This window comes from Bos indicus x Bos taurus, chromosome 10 (genome assembly GCF_003369695.1).
Source record: "Bos indicus x Bos taurus breed Angus x Brahman F1 hybrid chromosome 10, Bos_hybrid_MaternalHap_v2.0, whole genome shotgun sequence".
Classification (NCBI taxonomy): Eukaryota; Metazoa; Chordata; class Mammalia; order Artiodactyla; family Bovidae; genus Bos; species Bos indicus x Bos taurus.
The window spans coordinates 66456715-66475806 of record NC_040085.1 but is presented as its reverse complement, the minus strand read 5'-3'; the positions used below and the strand labels follow the sequence as shown (position 1 = coordinate 66475806).

At 39.1% G+C, this 19092-nt stretch overlaps 1 protein-coding gene across 1 annotated transcript in view; it reads left to right on the top strand.

The window, feature by feature from the left end:
* The first annotated feature begins 3760 nt into the window (after nucleotides 1-3760).
* C10H14orf39 (chromosome 10 C14orf39 homolog) overlaps nucleotides 3761-19092 on the top strand; it is a 49396-nt gene continuing 34064 nt past the window's right edge. The window contains exons 1-5 of the mRNA XM_027554250.1: nucleotides 3761-3842; nucleotides 4787-4848; nucleotides 4947-5003; nucleotides 6020-6146; nucleotides 14727-14816. Of these exons, the coding sequence (XP_027410051.1) occupies nucleotides 4800-4848; nucleotides 4947-5003; nucleotides 6020-6146; nucleotides 14727-14816 (323 nt within the window). The 5' untranslated portion in view covers nucleotides 3761-3842; nucleotides 4787-4799. The remainder of the gene's footprint in view (nucleotides 3843-4786; nucleotides 4849-4946; nucleotides 5004-6019; nucleotides 6147-14726; nucleotides 14817-19092) is intronic.

Sequence of the window (19092 nt, the reverse complement as noted above, 5' to 3'; positions counted from 1 at the left end):
CCAACCAGACCATTTTAAAGGAGACCAGTCCTGGATGTTCATTGGAAGGACTGATGTTGAAGCTGAAACTCCAATACTTTGGCCACCTCATGCGAAAGTTGACTCATTGGAAAAGACCCTGATGCTAGGAGGGATTGGGGGCAGGAGGAGAAGAGGATGACAAAGGACGAGATGGCTGGATGGCATCACCGACTTGATGCACATGAGTTTGCGTGAACTCCGGGAGTTGGTGATGGACAGGGAGGCCTGGCGTGCCGCAATTCATGGGGTCGCAAAGAGTCGGACATGACTGAGCGACTGAACTGAACTGAACTGAGATATGGGAAATGATAGGAGAGGAAGATTATCTAGGATAATGTCTAGGTTTCTGGTATGTACTGCTGGATACTGGCCCCATTCATGAAAAGAGAGATAATTTTAAAGGTTCAGGATTAGTTGGGGGAAACATGAGTTGTGTTTTGACTTATGTAGGCAGTTAGATTGATGGATCTGGAACTCAGAGGTTAAGTATTATGGAAAGTTTCTATTATTTTTGATTCCCCAGCATTTAAATCCATTTCTTATGCTTGGAGAAGTTCTTACCTTAACAGTCTGAAAGGACAAAAAGTGAACATGAACCTAGGTTTTTTTATCAAATGTACTCATCCAAAATTCTGGATTGGGAAAAAGTGACACAAAGAATTATGCCCTAGGAAGAATCCCCTCCTGGAAATGGTGGCAGTTGAAATAAGATCAAATTTATAGGATGGCTGTGGTACTAAACCACCTTGTGCTGGTAGTAATGATGTCAGTTGCAGATCTTGATATTTGTGGTTGTGGTTTCTGGACCACTCATTCTGAAGTATGAATTTGGGCACTGTTCCTTGCTATGCTGTTTCCTTGCTAGAGCTTGGTTCTTTAGCTATTATGGGGTTCTTTAGCTATTTTGTGTTACACAATATCCTTTTTAACAAATTTGATTTTTACTTAAATCAGCCAGAATCAACTTCTGTGTTTTTGTTTTTTTTTGGCCACTAAATACTTGAATTAATACTAGAAGTCTATGCCAGAGATACTTGTTTGTGAGTCATATATATAGTGGTAAGCTATAGATGGCTTCTCTGGTGGCTCTGATGGTAAAGAATCTGCCTGTATTCAGGAGGTGTGGGTTCAATTCCTGGGTCAGGAAGATCCTCTGGAGAAGGAAATGGCAACCCACTCCAATATTCTTGCCTGGGAAGTCCCATGGACAGAGGGGCCTAGCGGGCTATATAGTACATGGGGTCACAGAAAAGTTGGACACAACTTAGTGACTAAACAACAAACTATAGACAGAGATGAGAGTACTTAAACATAAGAGAACAGGATGAGAGAAAAGGGCTAGGATTGAGCCTCAAGAATTTAGTGACTGAGTAGAAGAAGATGAATCTGAAAGAGGAGATAGAGAAATTATTAGACGTAGGAGAAAAAAGAAAGTAAATACTGTATTCTAGAAGCCAAGATGTAGAATTATTAATTCTTACTTTACATTTGAGGAAGCTGAAGCTTTGGTTAGAAACTTGCCCAAAGGTTTGACTTCACAAATGACAGAACCAGAAGTTGAATCTCTGTCTAACTACAAAGACTATTTACAGAGTTGACTGGATGTGTACAAGAAGTGGGCTAGTGATAAAGAACCTTTCTGCCAATGCAGGAGATGTAAGAGATGCAGGTTGGATCCCTGGGTTGGGAAGATCCCCGTGGAGAAGGGCATGACAACCCACTCTCAGATTCTTGCCTGGAGAATTCCATGGACAGAGGAGCCTGGTGGGCTATAGTCCATGGGATCGCAAAGAGTCAGACATGCCTGAATTGACTTCGCAGGCATGCACACATGCATAGATAATAGGATACAGCTGGAAATACAGATTTGGGTGTTTTAAGCACATTTTGAATGAATAATCCAACAAACATATAGAAGAGGGGTAGAGTTAAAGAAAAAGCAAAGATAAGAGTCTGTAGTTGGGAAGTGATGGTGAGAGGGAAAGAAGTAGAAGCCAAAATCAGAGGGGCAGCTAAGAGAAATGTGGAAGTAGTTCTTTTAAGAAAGTATAGTGTCTTAGAAGTCAGGGTTAGGGTTACAGAAAATGTTAATGGGACCAAGTACAGGAAAGAGGAAAAAAGAAGGGAAGGGTAAGACTGAGAACATACCATTATATTTGGACTAAATTTTTTTTATTATCTGAAAAAGCAGTTAAATGTGTTAGGGTATAGTGGTTGGGTTGAAAATCAATGAGGAAAGGAGTGGAAAGGAATTGTAAGCAAGAGACATGTTTTTAATTGATAAATTTAGCAAAGTAAGAGTAGTACAGTGTAATTTTAAGAGGCAGCAGTTTTAAATTAAGAATTTCTTTAGATTCTGATTTGCATATGTGGCGCAAGAGGGGAAGGTGCTAATAATAGGGAGAATTTTAATGATTTGTCAGGGAAAATGTTTACGTGCATCAACATTCTATAAATTTTCAAACAGAACATTATATTTCATTGAGATTTAGAGGGGAGAATAAAATTTATTATTTAAAACTCTTCAGTAGATGGAATATCTTCATCTTTAATGCTTTTCCAGAAGGAATTTCTGGAATGGAATAAGGGGTAGTGGAGTTGGTAGAACTCAGGTGTATTTTTATGAGAGTATATTTTATAAGGATATACATAGATGTGAGTGTAAGTAAATTGATTTCCAGATCTCAATAAGGTGGTTTTTCTAGGTCTCCACAATTTTACATAAGAAAATCTACTATTAAATTGAAGTGGATCAGCTTTTTTTATCTGTCAAGTTTTCTTAGCAGTCATAGCAATGCAGTGCCAGCAAGACTAATGATAATTTAGCCTTTATGTCCATTGTCTCATACCTTCCTAAAAAGGGATAACTAATAAATATAAACAAGTAAGAACAAAGCTTCTAAATCTCTTATGTCATCAAATTTACATTAAATTAGCCTTGATGACTCACTATCATTGATACTAATAAGCACAGCATTATATCACATTATAATAAAACTGGTTATTGCATATATGATCTGAAGTACTTAAGAAAAATCTCTGAAAGTATCTTTTTCATTTTAATAATCTGTGAAACAATTTAGGTGTAGGGAATTGAGAAAATTATTTACATCATTTTCACCGGGAATAATCCCATTGGCTAAGGAGCCTGGCAGGCTACAGTCTATGGGATCGCAAAGGAGTACTTCGTGGCTAAACAACAATACAAATAATGAAGGCAGTTTGGGGGGACTATTTGTCTAAATCATTGTGAACAAGTTATAAACCATAAATAAGTTATAAGTTATAAAGTGAATTCTTTATTTCACCTTAGATATGCAAGGTCTAAGAGTATAAATTACAAAGACAGCATTTTGGAAAGAAAATATTAATGTACATTTTATTTGAAACTAAACAAATACCACTCTCAAAATGTTTGTTAAATTAAAATGTATTTGAATTCTTAGACTTGCTTTTCAGCGAGTTTTGAATCCTGAATGCGAAATTGAATTTTGACGATTGATTCGAGTGGTTTTTGTTGTCATGTTAAGGTTAATGTCAATTTTATTGCTCTTCTCCGAAATGCATTTTAAACTGTTATTTCACAAAAGGAATGGCTAGTCTTAGGGAAAGAAAACAACACCTCCCGACGGGTTTCCTAGCCTGGGTCTAGGGCTTCTGATCCCAGCAGGTCTCGGGCGGCGGGATGCTTGATTCTCGCTTCGCGGGGGAGGGAGGCGTGAGCGCAGCCGCGCCGGTCTCGCGGGGAGTCGGACCTTGCTTTTCAGCGCGATCTGGAGCTCCGGCGGTGGGCTTCGCGCGGCTGGGTGGGGCCGAGCGAGGTAGAGGCGGGGCTCGGACCGGTCTGTGTGGCGATCTGCTGTCGCGTCCTCGGCTCTCGCCACCCAGAGTAGAGTGTGGGATCCGGGAAGGAAGGGTGGGCGTTCGGGTCCCAGAGGGGGTCACTGTGAGGTGCATGGGGAAGAACTGTGGATGGCGGTTATTCCGAGGGCAGGCGGCCATGAAGGGTTTGTGAGGCCGGAGGGCCCTGTCCCCGGAGTGTGACTGGAGGTTGCGTTCTGGGGGCTTTCCCGGCCCGTGGCCTCGCTTTCTGCCGCACTGCAGCTCGAGGCTTCGGGGGTCGCCGGGAGGCTGGAGTGTCGGGGACAGTCTCGGGTGAAAAGAAGCGAGTAGTCTCTGAAGGGAGTCGGCGAGCAAACTCCCCGCTTAAGAACGCGCGGGAAGAGTAGTAGCTCTTCGACTCTGTGGTGAAGAGTGGTCCAAACCCCGCCTCAGGCGTTTGTTTGTTTGTTTGTTTTAACGCGACTTGGTAGTCCAGTAAATACCTCCACTTTTAGATTCTTGGTGGTAAATTCGCAAGTGTCAAATTGCACGGTTCCTGTAGGTTTTACCTAGCTGTTGGTGAAGGAATTTCAGAATTTTGCTACGCGTAGTACTCACGCCGAGAAAGGACATTCAGAGATGACCGTTTATTGTAAAGAGCATGTCCTTTGGAGAAATCTGGGTGTCTGTGGACTCCAGATTATTCAGTGACTTATGGCACTACCATGTATAAACAATTGTGAACTTTTAGTAATGCAACGACATTCAATTTACTATGTATAATTGTATATATTTATTTTAATATATATAACGACATCATTTGTTTAAATGCCTGCCCAGTACCGAGATGAAGGTGTCTCTTCCATCCATATTTTTCTGTAATAATACTCTGTCAAAAGGTTTTTAGAAAATCCTTCCTTATTATTATTATTTTTCTTTTTAGCAAAGTGTCCAAGATGAATGACAGCCTATTTGTCAGTCTGGACAGACTTTTGCTAGAATTTGGTAGGTATAAAATGAAAATAAAGAAGTAGGTAACAATTTGTATTATTATTTGACATTTGAACAATGAAATGAAGTTACAAAAAAATTATTTATTTTAGTTTTCCAGTATGAACAAGATATAAGTACTAAAGAAGATATAGTTCAGCGAATTAACAGTAAGTAGTTTTGCATGACAAAGATGTTTTAATTTTTTATAGAATATAAGATGTTATGCAGTTGCTTGGTTTAGGGTAATTTATAGTTGGCATTAGAGCTCCCCCTTCTATCTAGTGAATAATAATAAGCTATTTACCCTAGCTAGTTTTTCAATAGTACATGTCGGTATTCTGTATTCAGCATTTAATTATTTTGTGTTTAGGAATTTTAAGTAGAAATCACTCATAATTACATAAAATTGAAAATATTTTTTCTTCAATACAGGTTATTTCAAACATTTGAGTAAAAAATTTTAAATATTTTTAGAAATCATCAAAAGTCAGTGGCCAGGATTAATGGATGCCACATTTTCAGGATTGCTAATTATTAAAATTAATATTATGAGTAGAATGATAAAGCAAATTATATAAATGTAGTGTTTTAAGATCCTACATAAAAACTATCAAAAGAAGCTACAATCATTATTTCTAATAGTTCTGAAAGGTTTAATAAATTTGTTTATCTTTTCTGTAACAAAAGAGAATAGGGAATTAAGAATTTGTTTTAATTTTTTAAAGAAATTACATTTTATTTTTATCTTGTGTTTACTCACTAGTGACAAAGAAATAAGTGAATTGAAGATATATTAAATAATGACTTGGAATTGATTAATAGAAATTTCACATTTGTCAAAAACAACTCTTAAGTTAGTATCATGTGAATAAATGTTTACATGAACTCATAACATCATAAGATACCATTGATCTTAGACATTTCTTAATCTAGCCCTCTTACATTAGAGATGGAACGGGGGACATTTCTCTTCAATCTCAAACACGACTTCTTAGCTTCTGGGTCTAGGACCAAGCCTGACTGGTCCTGTGCTCTTTAGGGCCCTTCCCATCTCAAGCTTCACTTCCTGTCCATTCTTTGGTTCTCCTTTTTTAGGTCAGTTGCCATATCTTTTTTCCTACTGTATTTGTTTATTTTTAATTTATAATTTCTCCTTAAGAAAATAAATATTTCTGTTTTCTAGAATGCTTTGAAGATATTAAAGAATACAAAGCTACTGTTTGTAAGATACATGAAACTATAAATACGACAGATGAGGAAATTGGTCATTACTGTAAACATAGTAAAGAGATCAAAGACAACTGTAGTAAGTGAGTATTTTAAAGAAACTTTCAATAATTGTCATTAGATTCTCTTATTCAGGAGTATTGAGTTCATAGTTGAAGACACTGTTGCTTGAAAGAGGTATTTTATATTGGACTTCCCTGGTAGCTCAGACGGTAAAGCGTCTGTCTACAATGTGGGAAACCTGGGTTTGATTTCTGGGTCCGGAAGATTCCCTGGAGAAGGAAATGGCAACTCACTCCAGTACTCTTGCCTAGAAAATCCCATGGACGGAGGAGCCTGGTGTCCATGGGGTCGCAAAGAGTCGGACACGACTGAGCGACTTCACTTCACCAATATTAGGAAAATGATGAATCAGGTCTTCAAATTTCCTTGTTACAAGACACTGTAAAAGGGATAACAGAAGGTTCAAAAGAAAGAAGTAAGTGTTGTAAGTGAGGTGAAAGTCACTCAGTCATGTCTGACTGTTTGTGACTTCATGGACTATGCAGTCCATGGAATTCTCCAGACCAGAATACTGGAGTGAGTAGCCATTCCCTTCTCCAGGGGATCTTCCCAGCCCAGAGATTGAACTCAGGTTTCCTGCATTGCAGGCAGATTCTTTACCAGCTGAGCCACAAAGGAAGCCCAAGAGTACTGGAGTGGGTAGCCTATCTCTTTTCCAGAGGATCTTTCTCACCTAGCAATTGAAGTGGGGTCTCTTGCAATGCAGGCGGATTCTTTACCAACTGAGCTATCAGGAAAGCCCTAAGATCTCTCTAGTTCAAATCCAGTTAGTATAAATATAATATTTTGAATAATCTAGACTCAGTATAGAAAATTCCTATTAGATAAATGGATCTAAAATAATTTTCATCTTTGAATTTTCAAGATCTTTTTGTCTAAGGGAACTAGCCCAAAATTAGTAGCTTTTCAAAATAAAACTATTTAGTATCTTAATTCTTTCAGTATAGTCTCACATCCTATTCTAATATTTATATCTATTAATATTATTTAAGACAAACATTTTGAAGCAAAGACTTGTTGTTTTTTTTTTTACTAAGACTTGTTAATGGAACCTAATTGTATGATCAGGTACTTACAAAAATAAAGTGTGTTAGCTTTCTGTATTTAATTTTATGTGGGCCACTGTCTTTGTATTAAGTACTAAAGAATCATACCTGTTTTAAAATGTTTTGTTATTTTAAAATTTCATAAGCTTTTTGGTTTCCCTTATTACTTTTTCTTAGTCGTTTTAAATAAAAGTGACACATGCCTAGTATAAAAATTCAAAGAGTATGCAAATATATGGAGTAAAAAGTCTCTCCCTGTCTGTAGTCCCCACCCCCACCCTGTCCTCTTTCTTATAGGTAATCACTCTTAACAGTGAGCACCCTTTCAGACCTTTTAAAATATACATTCAACACCATTACTACGTATGCTTATTTATATATCTACCTGTATTTCTGACTTTGCTTGTCTCAAAAATGCAATCATACTGTTCTGATTTTTCAACTTGTTTTTAAAATTTAACAATATGTAATGTAAATGGTACTATACATGTGATGATTGTGTATAGATTTCATTCTTTTTTAACAGCTCCGTAGTATTTTATAGTATTGATGCATCCTAAGTTACTTAATCATTCTCCTATTAATACACATTTTGGTTATTTACAGTTATTTCCTATTATAAGCAATATATACAGGTCTCCTTCCATATTTCTAGAACTGCTGCTATAGAATGAACTCCTGGAAATGGCATTGCTAGATCAGAGAGTATGCATGTTTAAATATTTGATAAATAATTCTAAACTTCTCTCCAAAAAAATTATACTAACTTATACTTTCACCAACAATATATGAGAGTTTCTAGTCCTCACAACCTTGCTAACACTGAAATTATCAATGTTTAAATTTTTTTTTTGGCAGTATCATTAACAAAACACTATGTACTGTTCAACTTTTTCTTTGAGGTGTACTGCAGTAGGTTTTACCAGTTCAGTTCAGTTCAGTCGCTCAGTCGTGTCTGACTCTTTGCGACCCCATGAATTGCAGCACGCCAGGCCTCCCTGTCCATCACCAACTCCCGGAGTTCACTCAAACTCACTTCCATTGAGTCGGTGATGCCACCCAGCCATCTCAGCCTCCGTCGTCCCCTTCTCCTCCTGCCCCCAATCCCTCCCATCTGGGTATTGTTTTTGCTTTGGCTCCATCCCTTCATTCTTTCTGGAGTTACTTCTCCACTTATCTCCAGTAGCATACTGGGCACCTACTGACCTGGGGAGTTCCTCTTTCAGTATCCTATCGTTTTGCCTTTTCATACTGTTCATGGGGTTCTCAAGGCAAGAATACTGAAGTGGTTTGCCATGCCCTTCTCCAGTGGACCACATTCTGTCAGACCTCTCCACCATGACCTGCCCGTGGTTTCCCTCAATTAGCTGCAGTGGGTTCTGGAAAATTACTGGTAGTTTCTCCTTAGAACCTACTGTGTTCAAGATGTACTTTATACAAGATTATTCTCTGCTGGGTTCTGAGGACAGTTAGTAGGATCTGTTGATTTTAATGCACAAATACCTCTAGTTCATGATTTCAGCTTGTGGCTAAGTGATTTAAATGTGAAATATGAATTCATGAAAGTATGAGAAGACAATATAGGTGACTATAATCTTTGAGAGAAGATCTTTCTATGTCATCAAAGGTAGAAATCACACTGGGAAAAAATGGTAAATATACATAGAAATTAAAAAGAAAAACACCTCAAATTGATACAAAAAGCAAAAAGATAAAGTAGAAAAACATCAAAGAAGGGTTAATTTTAAAAATATAAAGTGCTTGTAGAAATTAGTAATAAAGAGCCAAAGCCCCATTAGAAAAAATGGGCAAAGACAGTAAATAAGTAAATACCAAAGTGAAGAAATGTATGTCTAATGAACATGTGAACAAATGCTCAATCTTACTAACGATCAAAGACATCCAAATTAAAGCAATAATATTATATATTATTGTACATTATTTTGCCTTTAAGTTTTACAGAAATTTAAAGAAGGTTAATACCTGGTATTGGCCAGGAAATAAGAAAATCACCTTGCTCGCACAATGTAGGAATATGTTGTTGTTGTTGTTCAGTCAGTCAGTCGTGTCTGACTCTTTGCAATCCCATGGACTGTAGCATTCCAGGCTTCCCTGTCCTTCACCATCTCCTGGAGCTTGTTCAAACTTATGTCCATTGAGTTAGTGATGCCGTCAACCATCTTGTCCTTTGTTATCCCCTTCTCCTCCTGCCTTCAGTCTTTCCCAGCTTCCCAAGAGTCAACTCTTCACATCAGGTGGCCAAAGTGTTGGAGCTTCAGCCTCAGTTCTTCCAGTGAATATTCTGGATTGATTTGTTTTTAGGATTGACTGGTTGATCTCCTTTCTGTCCAAGGGACTTTCAAGAGTCTTCTCCAACACCACAGTTGAGGCATCAATTCTTCAATGCTCAGCCTTCTTTATGGTCCAACTCTCATATCCATACATGACCACTGGAAAAATCATAGCCTTGACTAGACGGACCTTTGTTGGCAAAGTAATGTCTCTGCTTTTGAATATGCTGTCTAGGTTAGTCATAGTTTTTTTTCCAAGGAGCAAGTGTCTTTTAATTTCATGGCTGCAGTCACCATCTACAGTGATTTTGGAGCCCCCCAAAATAAAGTCTGTCACTGTTTTCATTGTTTCCCCATCTATTTGCCATGAAGTAATAGGACCAGATGCCGTGATCTTCATTTTTTGGATGTTGAGTTTTAAGCCAGCTTTTTCACTCTCCTCTTTCACTTTCAAGAGGCTCTTTAGTTCTTTGGTTTCTGTCATAAGGGTGGTGTTATCACATATCTGAGGTTATTGATATTTCTCCCTGCAATCTTGATTCCAACTTGTGTTTCATCCAGCTCGGCATTCCCAGTGAAGTAATCTGCATATAAGTTAAATAAACATGGTGATAATATACAGCCTTGATGTACTACATACCCAATTTTAAACCAGTCCATTGTTCCATGTCCAGTTCTAACTGATGCTTCTTGACTTGCATACAGGTTTTGCAGGAGGCAGGTAAGGTGATCAGATATTCCCATCTCTTTAAGAATTTTCCACAGCTTGTTGTGATCTACACAGCAAAGGATTTTAGCACAGTCAATGAAGCAGATGTTTTTCTGGAACTCTCTTGCTTTTTAGATAATCCAACGGATGTTGGCAGTTTGATCTCTGGTTCCTCTGCCTTTTCTGAATCAGAAAGTTCCCAGTTCACATACTATTGAAGCCTTGCTTGGAGAATTTTGAGCATTACTTTGCTAGTGTGTGAGATGAGTGCAATTATGCAGTAGTTTGAACATTTTTGTCATTGCCTTTCTTTGGGATTGGAATGAAAACTGATCTTTTCCAGTCCTGTGGCCACTGCTGAGTTTTCCAAGTTTGCTGGCATATTAAGTGCAACATTCACAGCATCATCTTTGAGGAATTCAACTGGAATTTCCAACACCTCCATTAGCTTTGTTTGTAGTGATGCTTCCTAAGGCCCACTTGACTTCACATTCCAGGATGTCTGGCTCTAGGTGAGTGATCACGCCATCGTGGTTATCTGGGTCATTAAGATCTTTTTTGAATAGTTCTTCTGTGTATTCTTGCCAAGTCTTCTTAATGTCTTCTGCTTCTGTTAGGTCCATACCATCTCTCTCCTTTATTGTGCCCCTCTTTGCATGAAGTATTCCCTTGGTATCTCTAATTTTCTTGAAGAGATCGCTAGTCTTTCCCATTCTATTGTTTTCCTCTTTCTTTGCATTGATCACTTAGGAAAGCTTTCTTAACTCTCCTTGCTTTTCCTCGAAACTCTGCATTCAGATGGATATATCTTTGCCTTTCTCCTTTGTCTTTCACTTCTCTTCTTTTCTCAGCTATTTGTAGGGCCTCCTCAGACAACCATTTTGCCTTTTTGCATTTCTTTTTCTTGGGGATGGTCTTGATCACCACCTCCTGTACAATGTTCTGAACCTCCATCCATAGTTCTTCAGACATTCTCTCTATCAAATCTAATCCCTTGAATCTATTTTTCACTTCCACTGTATAAGTGTAAGGGATTTGATTTAGGCCATACCTGAATTATGGCTAGTGGTTTTTCCCACTTTCTTCAATTTAAGTCTGAATTTGGCAATAAGAAGTTCATGATCTGAGCCATAGTCAACTCCTGGTCTTGTTTTTGCTAACTGTATAGAGCTTCTCCATCTTTGGCTGCAAAGAACATAATCAGTCTGATTTCAGTATCGATCATCTGGTGAAGTCCATGTGTAGTCGTCTTTTATGTTGTTGGAAGAGGGTGTTTACTATGACCAGTGCATTCTCTTGGCAAAACTCTGTTAGCCTTTGCTCTGCTTCATTTTGTACTCCAAGGCCAAACTTGCCTGTTACTTCTTGACTTCCTACTTTTGCATTCCAGTCCCCTATAATGAAAAGGACATATTTTTTTGGATGTTAGTTCTAGAAGTTCTTGTAGGCCATCATAGAACTGTTCAACTTCAGCTTCTTCAGCGTTACTGGTTGGGGCATAGATTTGGATTACCATGATATTAAATGGTTTGCCTTGGAAACGAACAGAGATCATTCTGTCGTTTTTGAGATTGCACCCAAGTACTACATTGTGGACTCTCTTGTTAACTATGAGGGCTACTCCATTCTTCCTAGGGGATTCTTGCCTACAGTAGTAGATGTAATGGTCATCTGAATTAAATTCACCCATTCCAGTTCATTTTAGTTCACTGATTCCTAAAATGTTGACATTCATTCTTGCCATCTCTTGCTTGATCACTTCCAATTTAACTTGATTCATGGTCCTAACATTCCAGGTTCCTATGCAGTATTATTCTTTATAGCTTCAGACTTTATTTTCACCACCAGACACATCCACAACTGGGCATTGTTTCCACTTTGGCTCAGTCTCTTCATTCTTTTTGGAGCTATTTCTTCACTCCTCTCCAGTAGCATATTGGGCACCTACTGACCTGGGAAGTTCATCTTTCAGTGTCATATTTTATGCCTTTTCATACTGTTCATAGGGTTCTCAAGGTAAGAATGCTGAAGTGGTTTGCCATTTCCTTCTCCAGTGGACTGAACTCTCCACCATGACCAGTCTGTCTTGGGTGGCCCTACATGGCATGGCTCATAGTTTCATTGAGTTAGACAAGGCTGTGATCCATGTGATCAGTTTGATTAGTTTTCTGTGATTGTGGTTTTCATTCTATCTGCCCTCTGGTAGATAAGGATAAAAGGCTTGTGCTGCTGCTAAGTCGCTTCAGTAGTGTCTGACTGTGCGACCCCATAGACGGAAGTCCACCAGGCTCCCCTGTCCCTGAGATTCTCCAGGCAAGAACACTGGAGCGGGTTGCCATTTCCTTCTCCAGTGCATGAAAGTGAAAAGTGAAAGTGAAGTCGCTCAGTCGTGTCTGACTCTTAGCGACCCCAGGGACTGCAGCCCACCAGGTTCCTCCATCCATGGGATTTTCCAGGCAAGAGTACTGGAGTGGGGTGCCACTGTAGAAGCTCCTTGATTAGAGTTACTGGCTCTGGGGCAAACAGGTCTTGCTCTGATGGGCACGGCCATGCTCAGTAGATTTTTAATCCAATTTTCTGCTGATGGGTGGGGCTGTGTTCCCTCCCCGTAGTTTGGCCTGAGGGCAAACTATGGTAGGGGTACTGTAGCCATGAAATTAAAAGACACTTACTCCTTGGGGCTTCCCTGGTGGCTCAGATGGTAAAACGTCTGCCTGCAATGCGGGAGACCTGGGTTTGATTCCTGGGTCGGGAAGATCCCCTGGAGAAGGAAATGGCAATCCACTCCAGCACTCTTACCTGGAAAATCCCATGGACAGAGGAGCCTGATAGGCTACAGTCCATGGGGTCACAAAGAGTCGGACACAACTGAGCAACTTCACTTTCTTTCACTTTACTCCTTGGAAGGAAAATTATGACTAACCTAGATAGCATATTCAAAAGCAGAGACATTACTTTGCCAACAAAGGCCTATCTAGTCAAGACTATGGTTTTTCCAGTAGTCATGTATGGATGTGAGAGTTGGACTGTGAAGAAAGCTGAGTGCCGAAGAATTGATACTTTTGAACTGTGGTGTTGGAGAAGACTCTTGAGAGTCCCTTGGACTGCAAGGAGATCCAACCAGTCCATTCTAAAGGAGATCAGTCCTGGGTGTTCATTGGGAGTACTGATGCTGAGGCTGAAACTCCAATACTTTGGCCACCTCATGTGAAGAACTAACTCATTGGAAAAGACTCTGATGCTGGGAGGGATTGGGGGCAGGAGGAGAAGGGGACGACAGAGGATGAGATGTCTGGATGGTATCACCGACTTGATGGACATGAGTTTGAGTGAACTCTGGGAGTTAGTGATGGACAGGGAGGCCTGGCGTACTGTGATTTATGGGGTCGCAAAGAGTTGGACATGACTGAGTGACTGAACTGAACTTAACTGAAAGAGTCTCTTGATGAGGGTGAAAGAGGAGAGTGAAAAAGTTGGCTTAAAACTCAGCATTCAAAAATCTAAGATCAGGGCACCTGGTCCCATCTCTTCATGGCAAATACAAGGGGAAAAAGTGGAAGCAGTGACAGATTTTCTTTTCTTGGGCTCCAAAGTCACTGCAGACAGTGACAGGTGCTGCCATGAAATTAAAAGACACTTGCTCATTGAAAGGCAAGCTATAACAAACAGAAACAGTATATTAAAAAACGGAGACATCACTTTATCTACAAAGATCTGTAGAGTCCGTTTTTCAGTAGTCATGTACGGATGTGAGTTGGTCTGTAAAGAAGACTGAGCACCAAAGAATTGATGCTTTCGAATTGTGTTGGAGAAGACTCTTGAAAGTTGCATGGATTGCAAGGAGATCAAACCCATCAATCCCAAAGGAAATTGACCCTGAATATTCATCAGAGGGACTGATGCTGGAGCTGAAGATCCAATACTTTGACCACCTGATGCAAAGAGCCAACTCATGGAAAAGACCCTGATGCTGGGAAAGATTGAAAGCAAAAGGAGAAGGGAGTGGCATAGGATGAGATGGTTAGATAGCATCACTGACTCACTGGACATGAATTTGAGCAAACTCTGGGAGATGGTAAAATAAGGGGAGCCTGGAATGCTGCAGTTCATGGGGTCACAAAGAGTTGGTTATGATTTAGCAACTGAACAGCAACAACTCTATAAATATTTACTCCAATAGAATTTCTTAACCAAGATCTTATAAGTATGATGAGAAAGATAGCCTGATGCCAACACTCTATACAACATAGAGTGTTGCAGAGTATATTCCAGAGATGTCATTGCAATACACAACCCAGGCATGTCAAATTTGTTCCTTCCCTAGTCATGGTTCCCAAACAAACTTTATGTGAAAATTAGTGGATGTTGACATTCAAACATGTATACAATTGCATGTATGGTCATAGTGGTGATGATGGGAAATGGGAATGTTTTTCTTGATGTAAGCTTATTTTCTCCATGAAAGGAAAGATTGTTTAAGTGGTTACATTCATTTTTATCATTTCTTCAATTTATTATTCTTAGATGCTAATTACAGTATTTTTTTTTCCATAGCTGGAAGCCAACATGTGATGTATTTCATAAACATGAAGACTACATGCAGGAGCAATTTATTATTTATCAAGAAACTATTGAAAAAGACAAGTACAGTATAAATATTAATTTAAGCTTATCAATTCTATAAGTTAGTTTTAATAAGACATTATTTGTAAAAATACTAATTGAAAAATGTACACAAAATTTTTTAAAAGTAAATCCACTGTTTTGGACTCTTTGGTTGTCATTGTTGGCCTACCTATTTGTTATAAAGCTCTTTCTAACCTTGGATATATTTAAACATGTCCTTAGCATAGTAACTATCAGTAGGAATATAAAGCAGAGTGCTTCAATTAATGTTTTTAATGACTGAGTTGCTATGGTCAAACACCTTAAGGAGTAGCCTCTTATAAAGTTAGCTTATGAGAAAATTGGAATATTGGCTTTAAAAGGGTATTTTTATATAAAATTTGTGTTTTTCAGTTGGTTAGTGGGATATTATATTCTGATGGAGAAATATTAATATTTGTATGGGTTTATTATGTGTTAAATCACTTGGTTTGGGGAATTAAATGTAGTTAGTGAATATAATGAAACACAGTGAGGAACTTGGAACACATTATATAATAATTTCACTTAATTAAAAAAAATTAAATGTTTTTATTTTTAACATAATTGGATAAGAACAGTATCAATTTTATTTTTAATTTTTATTTTATTTTTTTTACTATTTCCACCCCCCCCCCAGCTTTATTGAGGTATAATTGATGTATGACCTAGTGGTTTTCCTTATTTTCTTCAATTTAGGTCTGAATTTTTCAGTAAGGAGCTCATGATCTGAGCCACAGTCAACTCCAGGTCTTCTTTTTGCTGACTGTATAGAGTTTCTCCATCGTCGACTGCAAAGAATATAATCAGTTTTGGCATTGACCATTTGGTGATATCCATGTGAAGAATTGTCTGTTGTGTTGCTGGAAGAGAGTGTTTGCTATGACTAGTGTGTTCTCTTGACAAAACTCTGTTAGCCTTCGCCCTACTTCATTTTGTATTGCAGGGCTAAACTTGCCTGTTACTACAGGTATCTCTTGACTTCCTAATTGTGCATTCCAATCCTCTGTGATGAAAAGGACATCTATTTTTGGTGTTAGTTCTAGAAGGTGTTGTATGTCTTTACAGAACTGGTCAACTTCAGCTTCTTCAGCCTTAGTGGTTGGGGCATAGACTTGGATTACTGTGATGTTGAATGGTTTGCCATGGAAATGAATGGAGATCATTCTGTTGTTTTTGAGATTACACCCTAGTACTGCATTTCAGTACCCAAGTACTGGCCCAAGTATTGACCCAACCACTAATGCTGAAGAAGCTGAAGTTGACTGGTTCTGTGAAGACATATAACACCTTCCAGTTTTGCCAAGAGAATACATTGGTCATAGCAAACACCCTCTCCCAAGAACACAAGAGAAGATTCTACACGTGGACATCACCAGATGGTCAATACTGAAATCAGATTGATTATATTCTTTGAAGCCAAAGATGGAGAAGCTCAATACAGTCAGCAAAAACAAGACTGGGAGCTGACTGTGGCTCAGATCATGAACTCCTTATTGCCAAATTCAGACTAAAATTGAAGAAAGGGAAAATCACTAGACCATTTAGGTATGACCTAAATCAAATCCCTTACAATTATATAGAAGTGAGAAATAGATTCAAGGGATTAGATCTGACAGAGTGCCTGAAGAACTATGGATGGAGGTTCATAACATTGTACAGGAGACAGGGATCAAGACCATTTCCGAGAAAAAGAAATGCAAAAAGCAAAATGGCTGTCTGAGGAGGCCTTACAAATAGCTGTGAAAAGCAAAGGAGAAAAGGAAAGATATACGCATTTGAATGCAGAGTTCCAAAGAATAGCAAGAAGAGATAAGAAAGCCTTCCTCAGTGATCAGTGCAAAGATATAGAGGAAAACAATAGAAATGGGAAGACTAGAGATCTCTTCAAGAAAATTAGAGATACCAAGGGAACATTTCATGCAAAGATGGGCACAATAAAGGACAGAAATGGTATGGACCTAACAGAAGCAGAAGATATTAAGAAGACTTGGCAAGAATACACAGAAGAACTATTCAAAAAAGATCTTCATGACCCAGATAATCGTGATGGTATGATCACTCACCTAGAGCCAGACATCCTGGAATGTGAAGTCAAATGGGCCTTAGGAAGCATCACTACAAACAAAGCTAGTGGAGGTGATGGAATTCCAGTTGAGCTATTTCAAATCCTGAAAGATGATGCTGTGAAAGTGCTGCACTCAATATGCCATCGAATTGGGAAAACTCAGCAGTGGCCACAGGACTGGAAAAGGTCAGTTTTCATTCCAATCCCAAAGAAAGGCAATGCCAATGAATGCTCAAACTACCACACAATTGCACTCATCTCACACGCTAGTAAAGTAATGCTCAAAATTCTCCAAGCGAGGCTTCAGCAACACGTGAACCATGAACTTCCAGATGCTCAAGCTGGATTTAGAAAAGGCAGAGGAACCAGAGATCAAATTGCCAACATCCGTTGGATTATTGAAAAAGCAAGAGAGTTCCAGAAAAACATCTACTTCTGCTTTATTGACTATGCCAAAGCCTTTGACTGTGTGGATCACAATAAACGGTGGAAAATTCTAAAAGAGATGGGAATACTAGACCACCTGACCTGCCTCTTGAGACATCTGTATGCAGGTCAGGAAGCAACAGTTAGAGCTGGACATGGAACAACAGACTGGTTCCAAATAGGGAAAGGAGTACATCAAGGCTGTATATTGTCACCCTGCTTATTTAACTCCTATGCAGAGTACATTATGAGAAACGATGGGCTGGATGAAGCACAAGCTGGAATCAAGATTACTGGGAGAAATATCAATAACCTCAGATATGCAGATGCCACCACCCTTATGGCAGAAAGTGAAGAGGAACTAAAAAGCCTCTTGATGAAAGTGAAAGTGGAGAGTGAAAAAGTTGGCTTACAACTCAACATTCAGAAAACTAAGATCATGGCATCTGGTCCCATTACTTCATGGCAAATAGATGGGGAAACAGTGGAAACAGTGGCTGACTTTATTTTGGGGGGCTCCAAAATCACTGCAGATAGTGACTGCAGCCATGAAATTAAAGGACGTTTGCTCCTTGGAAGAAAATTTATGACCAATCTAGCCAGCATATTAAAAAGCAGAGACATTACTTTGCCAACAAAGGTCTATCTAGTCAAAGCTATGGTTTTTCCAGTAGTCATGTATGGATGTGAGAGTTGGACTATAAAGAGGGCTGAGCACAGAAGAACTGATGCTTTTGAACTGTGGTGTTGGAGAAGACTCTTGAGAATCCCTTGGACTGCAAGGAGATTCAACCAGTCCATCCTAAAGGAGACCATTTCATCTGAATTAAATTCACCCATTCCAGTCCTTTTTAGTTTGCTGACTCCTAAACTGTGATGTTCACGCCTGCCATCTCCTGTTTGACCACAGCCTATTTACCTTAATTTGTGGAGCTAACATTCCAGGTTCCTGTGCAATTATTGTTCTTTACAGTGTCGAGGTTTACTTTCCCCATCAGTCACATCCACAACTGAGTGCTAATTCTGCTTTGGCCCAACCACTTCATTATTTCTGGAGCTATTAGTAATGGTTCATTGTTCTTCCCCAGTTACATATTGGACATCTTCCAACCTGGGGGACTCAGCTTCTGATGTCATATCTTTTTGTCTCTTCACACTGTTCATGGGGTTCTCGCAGGAGGAATACTGGAGTGGTTTGCCATTTCCTGTGGAACACATTTTGTCAGAAGTCTTCACTGTGATGCGTCTATCTTGGGTGGCCCTGAACAGCATGGCTGATAGCTCCATTGAGTTATGCCAGTCCTTTGCCACAACAAGGCTATGATCTATGAAGGGATGAGGCATATAAGTGTGCTCACAAATCCACCTGCATGAGAACCTGCCCAAGCCTCACCCCATGCCAAAGTGGGAGTGCAGATAATTGGCTCAGATTTCAGTCCTCCTTCAGGAGCAGTGGTTACATGGTAGTCTTCCTTGTAGCTTTAATTGAGATCTTCTGCAAGCTTTAAGTAGGTATTCTATAAGAATCATCCTACCTGTAGATGTAGTTCTGTTGTGTTTGTGGGAAGAGATGAGCTCCCTGTCCCTCTACTCTGCCATCTTTTTCTTCTCTCAAGAATATGGTTTTGCAGTGAACCTGGATTGAACATGTTCAATGTTGTGAGGACTGGCAAACTTTTTTTGGTAAAGGTCCTGATAGTAAATGTTCTAGGCTTTTTAAATGTTAAAGTCTTTGTCACAGCTACTCCAGTCTGGTATTTTGGTATAAGAGCAACTGTAGGC